Source organism: Cibotium barometz, chromosome 48 (genome assembly GCF_041138505.1).
Source record: "Cibotium barometz isolate CiBa-2024 chromosome 48, ASM4113850v1, whole genome shotgun sequence".
NCBI lineage: Eukaryota > Viridiplantae > Streptophyta > Polypodiopsida > Cyatheales > Cibotiaceae > Cibotium > Cibotium barometz.
Genome location: NC_141093.1, coordinates 9,982,214 through 9,994,404, shown reverse-complemented (window position 1 = coordinate 9,994,404; position 12,191 = coordinate 9,982,214). Strand labels below are relative to the sequence as shown.

At 41.2% G+C, this 12,191-nt stretch overlaps 1 protein-coding gene across 1 annotated transcript; it reads left to right on the top strand.

Annotated features, from left to right (window-relative positions):
• Positions 1-295: 295 nt before the first annotated feature.
• On the top strand, positions 296-3,717 carry LOC147610794 (uncharacterized). The gene is made up of 9 exons (XM_086785295.1): positions 296-556; positions 865-1,616; positions 1,713-1,901; positions 1,992-2,100; positions 2,170-2,228; positions 2,329-2,917; positions 3,038-3,108; positions 3,191-3,266; positions 3,369-3,717. Exons 1-9 carry the CDS (start codon positions 442-444, stop codon positions 3,425-3,427), a joined length of 2,019 nt encoding a protein of 672 aa, XP_086641421.1. The 5' UTR covers positions 296-441; the 3' UTR covers positions 3,428-3,717.
• The last annotated feature ends 8,474 nt before the right edge of the window (positions 3,718-12,191 follow it).

Below are 12,191 nucleotides of genomic sequence, written 5' to 3'. Positions count from 1 at the left end.
CTATCAATAAATGAGTGAATAAATAAATAAATTTATAAGCACCGTGTTTTTGGCACGTTCAGTACACTAGTTTGATTCATATTTTGTGACACGTTTCAATATTGAATTATACATCTCATTAGATTAGCAACTACTTTCATATTTAAAAAAAATGATTAATAAGCTAGGTTAGACTCGGCATTTAAACTTCTACAGAAATTAATTACAGAACCAAGACAAACCATTTAGCTAGAAAACCATAGAGAACAGAGGATATGATCTTCTCTTCCAAGCCCGGGGCGGTTTCACAAACATCGGCCCAACGATTTATACGGTGGACGTTGGCCCCAGGAACCGTTCACACAAAGCCCCCCGCAAAAAAGAAAAGAAAAAAAGGCCGTGCTCCAGAAGCTTTAAAACTTACTTATATACACACGGCGGTATCTTGTCGAGAGCGTAGCGATGGCGTCCAAGCACTCATCTGCAGCAGCATCTTACGCACCGCCAGGAAAGCGAGCAAAAGTAGCCCCCCCTTCACTTCCTAAACCAGCGCTCAACCGCCTTGACTGCAATCTCGGTACGTCTGCTTTCCTGCACGAACGCTTTAAATACCCTAATTCAACAGTTTCTGCCGATGCTTTTCCGGTTTTGACATGATCGCAGTAGCTTCTTTTTTCTTTCCAATTAACGCAAGGGACTGATTTTTTAGGGTTTTCTTGTGAGAATCACTGAGCAATTAGCAGATCATTTTGTTTGTCTTACATGTTGTGTTTTTTCATAATGATGCTTGTGTTAGCGTATGCATGCGCACATTTGGGTGTCAGCGTGGTATATGATTTTTTTGCAGTCATTACGTAGTAGAATGTTTACTTCATTTCTGTGCAGATTTTACAATTGATTCAGATGGAATTACTGGAAGTTCTCTTTACAATGAAGGGTTTGCCTACTGCTGGTCGGGTGCACGAGCCAATACAGGTGTGAAGGGGGGTAAATACTGCTTTGGATGCAGAGTTATTGAGAAACAAGCTGTAAGCATGGAGGATACAGCCAAGGATCAACAAAACCTATGTAGAGTTGGGATTTCAAGGGGTGATGATGATGTTGGCAATCTTGGTGAGAGTGTGAAAAGCTTTGGTTATGGTGGAACCGGAAAGTTTTCACATAGTGGAGTTTTTGCTAATTATGGAGGAAGGTTTGGTGTTGGAGATACAATTATATGTGCAGTTGATCTAGAAAACCATTCAAGAGCAAAAGTTTCTTTTGCAAAAAATGGAAAATGGCTTGGAGTGGGCATGGAGTTTGATGCAGGTCCAAAAGGCCTGGACATTATAGGGGCAAGGGATTTTGAGAAGGCTATTTTCCCCCACATTCTGTTGAAGAACGTGAAAGTCAGGATTATGTTGAGCATTGAGCATGGCCTAGAGCCTTTAGAAGGCTTCAAGCCTTGGGATTCTGCTGTGGATGATGGAAATGCTGTGGAAGGCCCAAAAGCAGCTGACGGTAGTAATTGTGAAGTCATAATGATGGTAGGACTGCCAGGATCTGGCAAGACAACTTGGGCCGAAAGGTGGGCCAGAGAACACCCGGAGAAGCGGTATATGTTACTTGGCACAAATCTCGCTCTTGATCAGATGAAGGCAAGATGGGTTACCTTTGTTGTTATCTAAAATGTTTCTGCTTGGCATAAAAGTTCAACCTGAACATGATCATTTCTGTATCTTTTTTCTTGCCAGGTGCCAGGTTTAATGAGAAAAAGGAATTATGGAGAAAGATTTGAGCGGCTTATGGATCGCGCAACAAAGATTTTCAATCAGCTCATGGACAAAGCTTCAAAGACTTCAAGGAACTTCATTATAGACCAAACGAATGTGTACAGGACTGCACGAGTTCGCAAATTGAAACCCTTCAGGAATTTTCACAAGGTTCGTATATTTTTTAAAGGTAGCTGATCATGTGTCTCCCAAATCCCTTTGCTTCACACAAGTGTTGATCTATTAAAGCGGCCTTTTCAGGTTGCAGTGGTGATTTTTCCTCATCCAGAGGAACTGAAAAGGAGAACTCGTGCGCGGGCTCAAGACATGGGCAAGGAAGTTCCAGAGGATGCTATCAATGAGATGCTGGGTATGTAAAAGCTTGCCATGTTTTAGGTACATAATCAGGAAAGTAATCAAGCTTGAATGCTCTTTGCAGCGAATTTTGTCTTGCCGAACTCCAAAGAAATGCTGAACTCAGTGGAGCCCTTTGATGAGGTTTGTGATACTTTTACTTGCTAGAACACCTATACCTTACGCTCATAATGCACATGTATGCTTTCTGTGCCAGGCTTTACCTCTTGCATATGATGTGCAGGTGCGTTTCATTGAGCTGCAAAGAGCTGATGCAGAAAGGTACTTGGCTGAGATGAAGAGTGCTCTACCAGCAAAGCCATTTAAGCGAACTGAAAACACACTAGCTTCATCTTTTCAAGGGTCTGTTTATGACCGAAATGCAAGAGAGGGCTCCAATGCTTCAGGGCGAGGAAGCTACAATAGTGCTTATGAACTGCAAGTCCACAATGTGAGGGAGCCTGCACGTGTGCCAGTTCCTCTTTCCCAGGTGTCATATGGATCAGCTCCTCAGGCTCCCTATGGTTCAGCTTCACAGACTTATGAAAGTCCATATCCGTCTCATGATCGAAGTTCTTATGTGCCATCTCAGAGTTATCCTCAAGGACAACTCAATTCATACAATCAGCAAGGTGCATTTTTAAACAAGTATTCTCAAGAGGGTCCAGTTTCATCTTATGGGGGGATAAGAGAAAGTATTCCGGCAGCAGATCATTATGCAATAGAGCACTCTGTTCACTCTTACTATGATGATCACAAAGGCTACCCAAGAGACAGCTCAATCCATTCTTATCATGGGAATCATGCAAGCCCTTATGGGATTCCTTCTCAAGGTATCCTGTTTCTCAGAAAGTCGCTGATGCAAAGCCTTGTGCATCATTAATAATTTCAGTTTTTTTAAACAGCGGCGCTAAAAAGTCTTCTGATTAGGGCATGCATATTTGTTTTCACAGTACCCTATGGACCAAGCGGTGGAGTTGTAGGACATGATATGTCAGCTCATACTCTGCACTCAACAGCTTTGGTAAGGTCATATGCTTTGTAATGACTAAATCTGATGCTGGATTTGCATGGACTAATTGTGCAGTTGGTGGGCAATTTAATAGACTGGAGGCTATTCTGGTGGCTTTGCCGGGAATGCTGGGAGGCAGCCGCAGTCTCAAACTTTTAGTCAGTATGGAGGTGGGTGTACATGTGTGTGCGTGTGTTGCACGTGTGTAAATTAGAGTGTCCTGTTTTTTGAGATGCCTTGACCACCAACCACCACGTACGTTTTGTTTCCAGAGTCATCGAGTAGAGTTGGACAACCAATGCCTCCAATGCCATCTTATTATCGATATTGAGGTTGGTCAGCTCAATTTCTATTGGGCCTGGACATGTATCCAATCCAATATCGTGAAGTACTCTATACCAAGGTGTTCTAGGCTTCAGTCCCGTTATTGTTTGCAACAAAACCTGTGTTTTTTAGTATGTTAACCTTGTAAACAATTATTTGCTCAAAAGCCAAATGGTGTAGGTCTATGAGGTGCTCATAAGCCTCTGCTAGTGGCGAAAGTGATACAAGCGACATGATCAAACAATTCCATATGGTACACTGGCTTTTTAATCGATAGAAGATACTTTAGTACCAAAAGATTACTCATTATTTTTCAGACACCTGAAGTGTCACCATTGCAGGTTTTTGATAGTGCGAGTTGGTAGAACGGTTGGGTCCCATTGTGAGGAGTGACGTGGGTACTGTGTTGTGAGCTGATATATAATATATATATATATATATATATATATATATACATACATATATATATATATATATATCTTCGCGCAAACACAAAAGAGCATATTCTAAGCTTGCACTACAAAAAGTGGTCAAGCACATGGGTTTGTTGTTCCATGCGAAGTTCTCCTCTAGATAGTCCCTTTAGAGAATTTTCCTGTGCATAGTATTAGCTAACTAGTTGTGCAATGATGATATCTTTAGATAAGGAGAGTTTTTTTAGGACGCATGTGTGTTTTCCATGGTGTTTTGTAAATGTGGCCTTTTGGCATGAAAGGCACAAATTTGCAATGTGTGTGTGTGTGAGAGAGAGAGAGAGAGAGAGAGAGAGAGGGCACTAGAAATGAGTGAGTGAGAGAGAGAAGGAGAGAGGGAACTAGAAATTAGTGTAAGAGCTGAGTAGTTTTTTATCCTTGTGCCACAATAAACAATTCCAAGTTAGAAAATGGAAGGTAGAAAGCTAGGTTTGCGTGTGTGGGTACCCCCTCTTCCGTAAGGTCACTCATTAGGTGATACGTTGTGTGTGTGTGTGTGTGTACCCTCTCCCTACCTCCAAGTAAAGGTCACTCATTAGGTGATGGTGTAATAGCGGATACATTGTGTGTGTATACCCTCTTCCTACCCCCAAGTAAGGTCACTCATTAGGCGATACATACGTAGTCACCTATTTTGGTGATGGCCTATTGTCTACCTAAGTAACCATTAGTTGTGATTACTAGGCCAAGTGAAGGGCTAAGTTCAATGTATTGAATAATGTTGTGGAAAATATACTTATGTGCCAAAATGCAAGTTAAGTTGAATATTTCTACAATGGTTTGATGAGCAAAGGACGATGAATGTATTTCAAGAAGAGTAAAAGTCAGATTTCTAGTCCTACAACTATTGGCATGAATAGTTCTTGCATATCACAAATAAAAGAAAGAGTATGATAATACCTAACAAGTAGTTTACTTCCCTGGGAAATAATTATAATTGCATATATATTGCTCATAGTTATATGCTTGAGCTCAAATGGATTTAGAAGATAGAGATCTAAGGGGCTAGAGTTAGGAAAATGTAAGGGATCAAAAAACTTTTAGAGGGCTTATAAATGTAAATGTCTTTATATTCTTGAGCTCAACTAGCTTTTGAAGATAAGAGATTCAAGACTTAAGAGTAGTCAAAAGGTAGAAAGGATCCAAAACCTTTTTTAAGTATGGGCCCTAATAAACATCATTGTGTCATTATATGTGGAGGAGAAATTCAAGTAAGCGGGTACATTATTTTGGTAAAGAAATAACAAGCACTCCCATATCCACCCACATCCTAGTTGGTACTGTGCCAAGTCTATCTCAGCCACCTTGTAATGATCAATGGTCATAATCGTGACCCCTTCCAAGATCTAAGTTGGCTCACCAAAGTCATATGCACCCAGGACTTTTTCTCATAATGGGGGCCTTACAAATGTCCATCTTATAACAAAGATAGGAGGTGGCTTTGAGTGTATACTAACATCCTTTCTCAATGTTTATCTAAAGATGAACTAAGATTTTGGTCCATTGCCAAGTTGATCAAGATGTCGTGTCAGCTAGTCCTTCCCAAGAGCCTTGGTGAAGATGTCAAGGCAGTTCTAGTTCATGGAACTGTACTCTAGCTTCTCAATTTCATCCTCAATCACCTACCGCACATACTGATACTGGACCTCGATGTGCTTTGTGTAAGCATGAAACACAGGGGTCTTAGCAATAGTCATACAAATATGATTATTGCATTGCAAGGTTATAGCTTCACTAATCTAAAATTCCATGTTAACCGAGTACAAATGTCACCGTGTCAAAAGAAAATTTTTAAACCTAAAGATTCTTTTCATTGAAGGGACTATATCTGCATCCACATTCTAGACAACTAGAACAAGTTTTCCATGTCTCTTTAGGACATATAAGTTAGCATTAGAAGCACTCTTTAATAAAACCAATCTTTCATAAAAATTGGTCTATTGTGTTATACCATACCCTTGGGGATTGTTTGAGCTCGTAACATAACCTTTTTAGCATGCATACTGTGCTCTCTGATTTGGGTAGCTCAGATCTTTGCGACTACACTACATCTTTGAGATGTCAATTTAAGAACGCTGATTTGACATCCATATAAAAATCTCGCCACTTTTTATGAGCAACGAGGGCAAGTATTGTCTTGATTGTAGACATACAAGCTGTGGTAGTAAAGGTTTTAACAAAATAAAAACCTTCAACGTGTGAGAATCCTTGCGCAACTAACCTAGCCTTGTACTTTTTTTAGTGAACCATAAGCTTTGTACTTGGTTTTCCAAACCCATTTGATACCAATTACGTGGTTGGTTTGTAAGTATCCTACTTTTACCCCATCGCTTCTTTTCAAGGCAGTCTTCATCATCTATTGAAAGCTCGTCCTCCTTGAGATTTTGTGTGCTCCCGTTGGCACATAGTGGAACATTTCTCCGCTTGATGATAAAGTGGCCTGAGCCATTAGGAAAAAAGGGAGCTCATTTTGGGGCCTTTTAGAAGAGAGAGAAAATAGGCTCTCAACCAATCAGGAGTGGGCCAACGTTACGTTGAAAATTCAACAAAAGAAGATGAAAATAAGAAAAAGAAATAGTACTATATGCTCGTAGAAGCGTGTCACATTAATAAGGTGATCCAATTTGAATCTTTAAAAAAAATATTTTCTGTGCATAATTTGGTGATTCTGACACCACAGACGCGTCCGGAACGGCCCAAAACTCCAAAAACGGCACTGGAAACGCTGGAATCAGACATCCGCCGGAGGCCCGGAAATGGCCAAAAAAGGCCCAAAAGTGAGATTTACTGATAAACGCGATTTGGTACCGAAGTCGCGTTTATCAGCAAATCTCACTTTTGGGCCTTTTTTGGCCGTTTTCGGCCCTCCAGATGTCTGATTCCAACGTTTTCAGTGTCGTTTTTGGGTTTTGGACCGTTCCGGACGCATCTGCGGTGTCAGAATCACCAAATTCTGCACAAAAAAGTGTTGCTCTTATATGAACATTGAATGTAAAGCATGTGAAAGAATATATTTATTCCTTTTCACACTGACATTTCTCACGCAAGTATCCATATTTTCTTGCTTTTGTAGAGAGAGAAAAGAGAAAATAGTGAATTTCTTAGAGGGCCCCAAAATGAGCTTCCATTTTTCCTAATGCTTATTCTCCATTGAATGTGAATGTTCATAAAACACCACATCTTGGCAGACCATAATATGATTAGCCTTGGAACATGTAGCTAGTATGCCTTTGATTCCTGGCTGTATATTGCTGTTGGCTTCAAGCTTTGTCTTTGATGCATCAGGTATATGCACAAAGCAATTACCCTAAAATGTTCTAAAAGGAGAAACAGAAGGCCTCTTAAGCCTCTTACAATGTAATTCCCTTTAGTGCCTTTGTGTAAGATTGATTGAGGACGTAATCTGTCGTGTTAACTTCCTTTTTCCAAAAGAAGTTTGGCATACACCTTGCTATCTCTATGACTGTGTGATTATAACATTCAATAATACCATTTTGCTGAGGTGTGTGTGTAGTAGTGAGCTAACGCTTAATGCTATGCCCCTTGAATTCACTCAAAGTGAATTCTCCTTCGTGATCCATATAAAACGTTTTTAGCTTCCTTCTTATTTCATTCTCAGAAAGCTTATGCCACTTTTTGACTTTTTAAAAGTATCAGCTTTATCACGAATGAGATAAACCTACATCTTTCTACTAAAATCGTCGACTAACAACAAGAAATAGGAAGATCCACCCAAACCAGTAAAATGCCTTTCTTTGTTGCTTGCCCATCATACAAGCCTCACATGGTTCCTACTCTTTTGAAAATGTAGGTAAATGAGCTGTTAAGATATCGAGCTCAACTAGTGCTACGACGGTGATAGCTTTCGCATCTTCACCACTGGCATGGTTGGTGAGATTATGGGTGATATGCAGCCAGTGGGATGACAATCTGCGTGATAGCCATTTTGGATTACTAGAGACTGGCATAGTTATAGTGCCAGCTCATTTAGTCGGGTTCACATTATGGACCGACCCTTGTATGTTGTAGTAGTTGAGTACTAACCCATATAGTGTGTACTCTTATCTTTATGTTATGTTGGTTGAGTAGAGAAGAAGAAAATATAAGAAAATTCAGCTATCCATTTCTCTCTTGTGTCTTGCTCTCTCTTGTGTGTGTGTGTGTTTGCTTGCTAGGGTTTGAAGCTCTCCCTCTCCCTCACATTCTCTTTATGGTATCAGAGCCTGGTTTGTGTGAGAGCTAAGGAGGCAAGCAAGAGGCAAGAACAAGCAAGGAAGGAAGCGGTACTACATGGATAAGAGCACCATCATCTCTTTCCCCTTCTTGGTTTAGGTACAACACCCTCTCAGTAGCTTTGGGAGCTACAGATCTCCGATTGAGGAGCTATCTTCGTGGGAGCGGAGCTATAGGGCAAGTATATTGTCCCAGTGGACTTCGTTTTTCAGGCGAGATTTACGTTTCGGGTGTGTTACGGGCCCCGTTTTGTCACTACAGGGTATTTTTGACAGTTTCTTGGGAAGTTATGGGGTAGAGAACTATTTCTACTCGAAATTTGGTTATTGCAGTGCAGCAGTGCATTTTGGAAGTGCAGACAGGGTTTGCACATGTACTGTTGATACTGGGTGTATGTACATGTACTCTGGTCATATTTGGTGACACACAGGCTGTGCTGAAATACCACTGCTGTAGCAGCAGTTACATGAGATACTACTGTATTACAAGTCGCATACAAAAGTTGTCTGTTTGCAGAGGTTATTTGATTGCTGTAGGAAAACATGTCTGACGAAATTAATCAAATTGTTAGTGAGAAGCTGGATAAGAATAACTTCCATGCCTGGAAGTTCAGAATGATTAATTTCCTAATGGGTAAAGGATTTTGGGATTATGTAGAAGGAGACAATGAGGAGCCTCCAGAGTTATCTGAGGAGAATGCCACTCCTGCACAGCAGATATAAAGGCATTCAAGGATTGTAATCAGGGTGCAAGAAAAGTCATGTACTGGCTTTCAATTAGTGTCACAGATACTATGATAGGACACATACAGGATGCAAGCACTCCAGCAGTTGCATGGCAGAATCTGGTTCAGATGTTCTAGACTAACACAAAGGCAAGGAAGTTGCAGTTAAAGCAAGAGTTGCATACTGTGGAAAAGAAAAGCATGTCCATCAATGAATATGCCTTAAAGATCAAGGGCATTGTTGAATCCCTTGGGTCTATCAATGTATCTGTGGAGGATGATGATTTGGTGAGTGTCTATCTGAATGGGCTTGGCAAAGAGTACAAGCCATTCAAGACTTCCATTGCAGTTAGGGAGAATATTCCCAACTTTCGAGACTTGATATCTCTGTTGATCATAGAAGAAAAGGCTTTAGGTGAGGATTATTCTTCACAAAGCAAGAACACATCGGAACAGGCCTTCTACTCTAATTCAGTAGAGGCTGAGGTAGAGGCCGTAGTTAAGGCCAAGGTGGTGGCCGACAAGGAAATCAGAATTCTAGACAACAACAGTCCAATGATTCACAATAGCAATCATACATAGGTGGAAGAGGCCAGTCTAGAGGCAGGGGGAGCCAAAGAGGCTGAGGTGGTTGGCAAAGAAATCAAAATGCAAATAGTATAGAGTGCTATTACTGTGGCAAACCAAGACACATGGCAAAGGATTGCTACAAAAAGCATAATGACATTAAAAGTGGAAAGTTACAGCAAGGCAACTATGCATCATCTAGCAAACGTGGAGGTGATGAGTGACAGAAGTGAGCAGCTGTTTGTGATGCAACACATGCTTAGTTCCATAACAGGGGATGTGTCAGGATATCAGGATATATGGTACGTGGATTCTGGTCTCTCTAACCACATGACCAGTCATGCTGAGTGGTTTAGAGATATGCAAAAAATGGAAAAATCAGGTTATGTAGAAACAGGTGATGATACTGCTCATCCCATTGCGCATGTTGGTAAAGTGCCATTGTCTATGCAGGATGGCAAAATGAAGTACTTGGCTGATGTACTTCATGTTCCGAATATTACAAAGAACCTGTTGGACAGATGATGATTGAGCAGGGTCTACAAGTGAGGTTTAATCCTCAAGGATGTTTTCTGGAAGACTTCAAAAATAAGTGTCGCTTGCTTGCAAAGGGTAACAGAAAAGGCAGGATGTTTACTTTGGATGTGAACATGCCTAAGATAAAGACAGCCATGTTTGCACATGGAACATGTGTCATTGCAGATATTGACATATGGCACAAGCGCATTGGTCATGTGAATGTACAACGAGGATTGAAGTCTATGCAGGCCCAAAATATTATTGGAGGTTTGCCAAAGTTTAAGGTTGACGGTATGCATAAAGTACGTGAAGCATGCCAACTTGGTAAGCAGGCCAAACATACTTTCCCACATGAAAAGCATGTCAGTTCAAGGCCATTGGATGTTATACATTCAGATGTATGGGGACCGACCAAGACTGCAACAATTGCAGGTTTTGCAGGTACTATGTTACATTCATTGATCCACACTAGAAAAGTGTGGGTTTATTTCATGGAGGAGAAAAGTGAGGTGTTTGCTCACTTTCAGAGATTTAAAGCCTTGGTCCCCCGAGAAGGAAAAAGGCATGCAAATAAAATGCCTAAGATCAGATGGTGGGGGAGTCCAATGAGTTCAGCGATCTCCTGAGAAAGTAGGGAATCAAGAGGCAGTTTATGTGTAGGTGTTGTAGAAAGGAAAAACAGGCACATTGCAGAAGTGGCACGTGCCTTGATGGCTAAAAAGAATATGCCACATTACTTTTGGGCAGAAGCAGTAGCAGTTGCTGTGTACATTATGAACAGGACACCCACTACAACCTTGATGAAGTGAGAATAAAGTTGGATCCAAAGGCAGAGAAATGCATCTTCATTGGTTATGCTATAGAGCAAAAATGTTATAGATGCTATAACCCTACCACTCGTGAGATGCGAGGAAGTAGAGATGTTGTCTTCGATGACATGAGTAGCTGGCATGCACCAGTAGTGAAGGCACCATAAGATGCAGATGTAAGAAGTGCTGATGTTGCACCACATGTAGAGTAGCAATCACACAGGTGGTGAGTGGACCTGGGGATTCCTCGAGTAGTGGATCCAATGTTAGCCCATGGTCACGCAGGTTGAGGAATGATGCAGGTACACATGTATCACATAAAGGGAAGGAAAAGGTGGATCAACCTTTTGTGCCTGATTTGTCTCAGCAGGTTACTCATATGTGGATGGTGACTCTAGTGGCTTTGAGCAGAGCCTTGATGAGGAGCTTGGCATTTTGTCCTGGTGTAAGGAGAACCAAGGCTGTTTTGAGAACACGTGGCAGTGATCCAGGTGTACGCAGGTCTATGAGGGTTAGATACCCTGTTGATAGGTTGAGATATGATGGATATACAACCCATCATTATGTTTACATGGTAAAAACAATATAGGAGGTTGAGCCCGCTTGCTTTGAGTAGGCAATTGGAAATAAGAAATGGTAAGATGCCATGGATGAGAAGATGGTAGCATTGGATGCAAATGCAACATGGGAGTTAGTACCTTTGCCTATAAGGAAAAGATAACAATTGGATGTAAGTGGGTGTATAGAGTCAAACACAATGCTGATGGTTCAGTGAGTAGGTACAAGGCAAGATTGGTTGCGAAGGGCTATGCGTAGACTTCTGGCATAGACTATATGAGGAGACATTCAGCCCGGTTGCAAGAATGGCAACCGTGAGAGCTGTCATTGCTATGGCTGCACAGTAAAGTGTTGGTGTTTACATCCATTTGATGCAGCCACGAGGTTATGAGAGTGATGCACATCCAAATTTTGTGTGTAGGTTATGAGAGTGATGCACATCCAGATTTTGTGTGCAGGTTACGCAAAACCTTGTATGGCTTGAAGCAGGCACCCAGAGCATGGTCAAATAAGATCGGGGAGTATCTTATTACCATTGGATTTTAGATATCCAATGCAGATTTTTCACTATATGTGAAAAAGACAGATAGAGGGATCATGCTATTAGTCATCTATGTGGATGACTTGATTATCACTAGAGATAGTGATGCAGACATACATGCATGATGTCAGGATGCTTTTGAAGCAGAAGTTTGAGATGAAGGAGATTTGGGTGAGCTGCAGTATTTCTTGGGTATGATGGTGAGATCACCTCATAGCATTTTGCTAGGCGGTATGGCTTGGACATGTTGTCCGAATATGGTATAATAGGCTGTAAGCCTATTTCAGTGCAATTGGAGTAGAACACAAAGCTTTCTGCACATACATGTGAGCTTTTGGAGGACCCCA

Coding starts and splice junctions, on each gene's coding strand:
- LOC147610794 (XM_086785295.1), top strand. CDS start 442: ATGGCGTCCAAGCACTCATCTGCAGCAGCATCTTACGCACCGCCAGGA. Junction 2,229..2,328: donor CAGTGGAGCCCTTTGATGAG/GTTTGTGATACT, acceptor TATGATGTGCAG/GTGCGTTTCATTGAGCTGCA. Junction 3,109..3,190: donor CTCTGCACTCAACAGCTTTG/GTAAGGTCATAT, acceptor GCAATTTAATAG/ACTGGAGGCTATTCTGGTGG.